The sequence below is a fragment of the Molossus molossus genome, unplaced genomic scaffold (assembly GCF_014108415.1).
Source record: "Molossus molossus isolate mMolMol1 unplaced genomic scaffold, mMolMol1.p scaffold_m16_p_26, whole genome shotgun sequence".
NCBI lineage: Eukaryota > Metazoa > Chordata > Mammalia > Chiroptera > Molossidae > Molossus > Molossus molossus.
In genome coordinates this window covers 975,222-979,657 of record NW_023425362.1, presented here as the reverse complement: position 1 = coordinate 979,657, position 4,436 = coordinate 975,222, and the positions used below count along the sequence as shown (strand labels likewise).

General features: G+C 55.0%; 1 protein-coding gene across 1 annotated transcript; it reads left to right on the top strand.

Annotated features, from left to right (window-relative positions):
• The first annotated feature begins 230 nt into the window (after nt 1-230).
• Nucleotides 231-974, top strand: LOC118641125 (palmitoyltransferase ZDHHC3-like). Its single transcript, XM_036278170.1, has one exon. It carries the CDS (start codon nt 231-233, stop codon nt 972-974), a length of 744 nt encoding a protein of 247 aa, XP_036134063.1.
• Nucleotides 975-4,436: the final 3,462 nt, after the last annotated feature.

The following is a 4,436-nucleotide window of genomic DNA, read 5'->3' as shown; positions in this document are numbered from 1 at the left end:
GGCCCACCGGGGTGAAGCGACGCCTCCCTTTCTGTGCTCACAAATCCCGCGGGAGCGCACGTTCTAGAACCCTGCGCGGAGGCGGGTCTCCGGCCGGCCGGGCAGGCGGGGCAGGAGGGCGCGGCAGGCGGGGCGCGGGAAACGCGCAGGGACCCGGCCCCGCCCCTCCGTCCCAGCGCGACGTCCACGCGCGCCCCCACGCACCAGGCCCCGGAGCAGCCCGCCCGCGCATGTGGTTCGTGCGCGACGTCCCGGGCATTGCGTGCGCCGTGAGCACGTGGCTGCTGGTGCTGAGCGGCGCGGGGCTGCTGCTGGTGGAGCAGCTGTGGCCGGCGCAGGACGCGGCCTACGGCTGGGCCCACGGCGCGCTCTCCCACCTGCTGGCCTTCCTGGCGCTGGCGGCGCACCTGCGGACCATGCTCACCGACCCCGGCGCCCTGCCCGAGGGCTCCGAGTCCAGCCTGGGCGTCACGCCCCGCTGCCCGCAGTGCGGCGCCGTCCCGCAGCCCCTCGCGCACCACTGCTTCGTGTGCGGCCGCTGCATCCGCCGGGCCGACCACCACTGCCCCTGGGTGAACAACTGCGTGGGCGAGGACAACCGGAAGTACTTCGTGCTGTTCACGCTGTACACGGCGCTGGCCGCGCTGCACGTGCTGCTGCTGCTCGCGGTGCCGGCGCTGCGGGCCTACGCGCAGGGCCTGTGGGACCCGCACGCCCCGCCGCGGCCCCGCGCCCCGCGCGTCTTCCTCTTCTTCGTGGCCCTGGAGGGCTTCCTTTTCGCCACCCTGATGTTCGCCGTCCAGATGCACTCCATCTGCACGGACCAGAGCCGACGGGGCAGCGGCGGGACGACCTGCAGCTCCGTGTGGATGAACTTGAAGGACGTCTTGGGCCACCCGGCCTCCCTGGCCTGGATGAGCCCCTTTGTCTCCCCGGAACCTCAGAGGGCCAGTGGGCACCACGATGTGGTCTGAGGCTCTCCTGGGCGAACCCAGCCACCAGGGGCCAAATCTCCAGCAGGGCTTTTAGGGGGGAACTTGACAGACCTCAACAACGAACCACCTGTTCTGTGTCCACAATGAGACCAGCATGGAAGACCCTCGGGTTCCCCTCTGAGCAGAACGTGGGGTTTAGGACCGTCAGGATTCCGAGTTCATGAGGCGAAGCGCTACCCAAAAGGAAGGGGGAACATTCTGCCCCCGTAGAACAGTGCCTCTGTGGGAACAGTTACCTCCACAACGTCTGTGAATAAAGCATCTAAGCGATGGTGGTGCATGAGGGCTCAGCCTGGTACCTGGCTGCGTGTGTGCACCCCGTCTGCTGTGCTGAGTTGCTGCCAAGCCTGATCTGATGTCAAACCCTCCTTGCATTCCTGATAAGCCCAGCTCCCTCGCAATAGGTTATTTAGTATTCTCTGTGGGATTGGATGAGACAATCTATTTAGGATTTTTGTATTTATGCTCATCGATGAGATGGGCCTATACATGCCTACTCTTTACCTTTCCTCTTTTATTAGCCTGCTCTGTGATTTACTCCGAACCCCGCTCGCCGTGTCAAATGAGTAAGGTAGCTATGGCTGCTTCTGTGTTCTCTGAACCCGGACAGTGTGGGCACTGACTGTTGCTTCAAAGTTGGGTGGATCGCACCAGTCAAACCATCTCGGGTTGGTTTTCTTGCTGCACGTTTTATTGTGAGGTAATTGTAGATTAAAGTGCAGTTGTAAGAAACCATTTAGAGAGCTCTGACTCTGTTGGTTGGAGCGTCGTCCCATACACCAAAAGGTGGCAGGTTCGATTCCCCGTCAGGGTATATATCTCTGGGTGAGGATTAAAGAAAAGAAAGGAAAGGAAGAATGGAGAGGTCTGTTTACCCTTCACCCAGTGGTAACATCTTGCAGGACTCTAGTTCAATATCACAACCAGAAACTCAACGTTGATACAACCCACTGACGTCATGTGGATTTCCCCCGTTTTACACGCACTCTTACACGTGTGGCGGTGGTTCTGTGTAATGTTATCACATGTGTAGGTGTGCATGTGCACCACGAGAGTGAAGAAACTGATGCGACCAGCTCCCTTGCCCTCATCCTTGCCCCCCGTCCAATCAGTGACTACTCTGTTTTCTAGCCATGATCTTGCCATTTCTAGAATGCTGCATACGTGGAATTACCGTGTAGCAATATGTTACCTTTTGAGATTGTCCATTCCCTTGAGCCCATCACAAATGCTGGTGTCGGGAGTTTGCTCCTGTTCACTGCTGAGTAATATTCCATCGTAACCACAGCTTAACTGTTCGCTCACTGGCAGACGTTCGGGTCACTTCCAGTTTTCGACTCCTGTGAACAAAGCTGTGCAAACGCTTGTGAACAGGTGTCTGTGTGTACATACTGTCTCGTTTCTCTGGGGTAAATACCCAAGAGTACAGTTGCTGGGTCCTGTGATCATTGCCCTGTTTGGTTTTATAAGGATCTTTAATACCATTTGCGTTTACTGCCCCTCAGCAGTACGGGTGACCCATCTTTTCTGCGCCCTCTCCAGCGCTTGGCTGTCGCTGGTTTTTCCTTCAGCCGTTCTCACAGGTGTGTGGCGACAACTCACCGGGGTTGCGACTTGCATTTTCCCGGTGACGAAGGATGCGTGCCCACGTCAGAGAAACGTCTGCTCATGTCTGCTACCTGCTTTCTGGTTGGATGGTTTGTTTTTAATGCTGAATTGATTCTGCGGGTTCTGTCTGCAGTTCTTTGTCAGAGATGCGATTTGCAGTGGCTGTCCGAGCTCCCCTGTTCCCCCTCCCACGGAGCAGAAGGTTTGTTTTGATGAGCTCCAGGATGAACTTCCTCTGGTGTCTTTGTCTGGCCCTAGGTCCCAACCATGGTCTCCTTTGTTTTTTCTGATAGTTTTATACTTAAATCTGTGGTTCGTTTATAGTTAATTTTGCATAAATTTCGTGTGCCGTTTAGGTCCAGGTTCACTCTTTGCCTGCAGGGCCCCATTGCTCCTGCACCCCCTGTTGAAAAGACCATCGGTTCCCCGCTGACTCGCTCGCCAGGTGTCATAGTCCCCGGGGCGTGTTTGTGTGGGTCTGTGTTGCGTGCTGACTTCAGTTCCATTGAACTGCGTTTCTTTCCCTCCGCAAATGCCCACTCTCCTACACGATGAGCCATAACATCAGCTAGACTAATTTTTCCCACTTTCTTCTTCTTTTTCAGTATTAGTTTAGCTATTCTAGGTCCTGTGCCTCTCCATACAAATTTTAGAATGAGCTTGTTTATGTCTCAAAAAAGGAACCTTGTTCCCCAACAAGTGTGGCTCAGTTGGTTGGAGCATCGTCCTGTACACCAAACGGAGGTGGGTCCGATCCCCACTTAGGGTGCCCATTGGTGCTGTTTGGAGCAAACGAAAAGACAGGCAGGCAGTAGAACTTGGATTTCCTGCATCGCTGTGGGTTTTTAGCTCTGAGACTTGATTTTGGCTCTTAAAAACCCTGACCTCCTCTTTCCTGCCCTTTGGAACAGGAGGCGGTCCTGACCTCTCAGCTCCAAGGTCTGCTTCTTTGGAGCAGCCAACTGAAGGGGTTCAGCTTACTAACGGGAGTCACCAGGAGGAGAGCGAGCCTTCGGTTGACACCATCAAAACACCTTTGTCGTCCTGGCCGGTTGGGCTCAACAGTTAGAGCATCGGCCCGCGGACCCATGAGTCGCAGGTTTGATTCCGGCCAAGGGCACGTGCCTCGGTTGCCGTTCACCCCCAGCCCTGGTCGGGTCGTGCAGGAGGCAGCCAGTCAATGTGTCTTTCTCACACCAAAGTTTCTCTCTCTCTCTCTCTCCCCCTCCCACTCTGATGATAAATGGAAAAATATCCTCAGATGAGGATTAAAAAAGAAAAACACCTTTGTCATCAGCTTTCTGTGGCCTCGGAGCTCCTGAGTCCTCAGATTTAAATGCTGTTTTCTCCCAGCAGCCCCTGCAGCCCGTGGCTCTCGGTAGCCTCTAAGGGTCTATTTTTAAAAAGAAAAGGAAAATCTCCCCCACCTTGTTTTCTTAAAGAGCCGATGTCCTCGTGCAGCACTTTGTGGGGACATTGGCACAAGGCTCTGGGTGCAGATTCAAACTGGTTGTGAAGGGGGGAAGGCACATAATAAGAATAGAACCACGGTTGTCTGATTATTCACCTTACTGACTATAGATAAAAGGTTTTCTTACAGACCCTGAGAAACCGGAGGATAAAACTAGGCTGTGAAAAGATCAAGACACCTCTGCACCTGGGTGGGTCCATTGTCAGAAAAGAAACACATTTTGAGAACAGACCACGGACAGGAAACACTTGAACTTAGTTGCTGTGCCTGGACCCCGACCCCTCCAGGAGTTTGCCTCAGGAATGCCGGCCTTTCTCCGGTCCCAGGAGTGGGCTGAGCTGTTTGTAACATCACGGAAGACG

Bases quoted from the DNA above. Each gene is read 5' to 3' on its own strand.
- LOC118641125 (XM_036278170.1), top strand. From the start codon at position 231: ATGTGGTTCGTGCGCGACGTCCCGGGCATTGCGTGCGCCGTGAGCACG.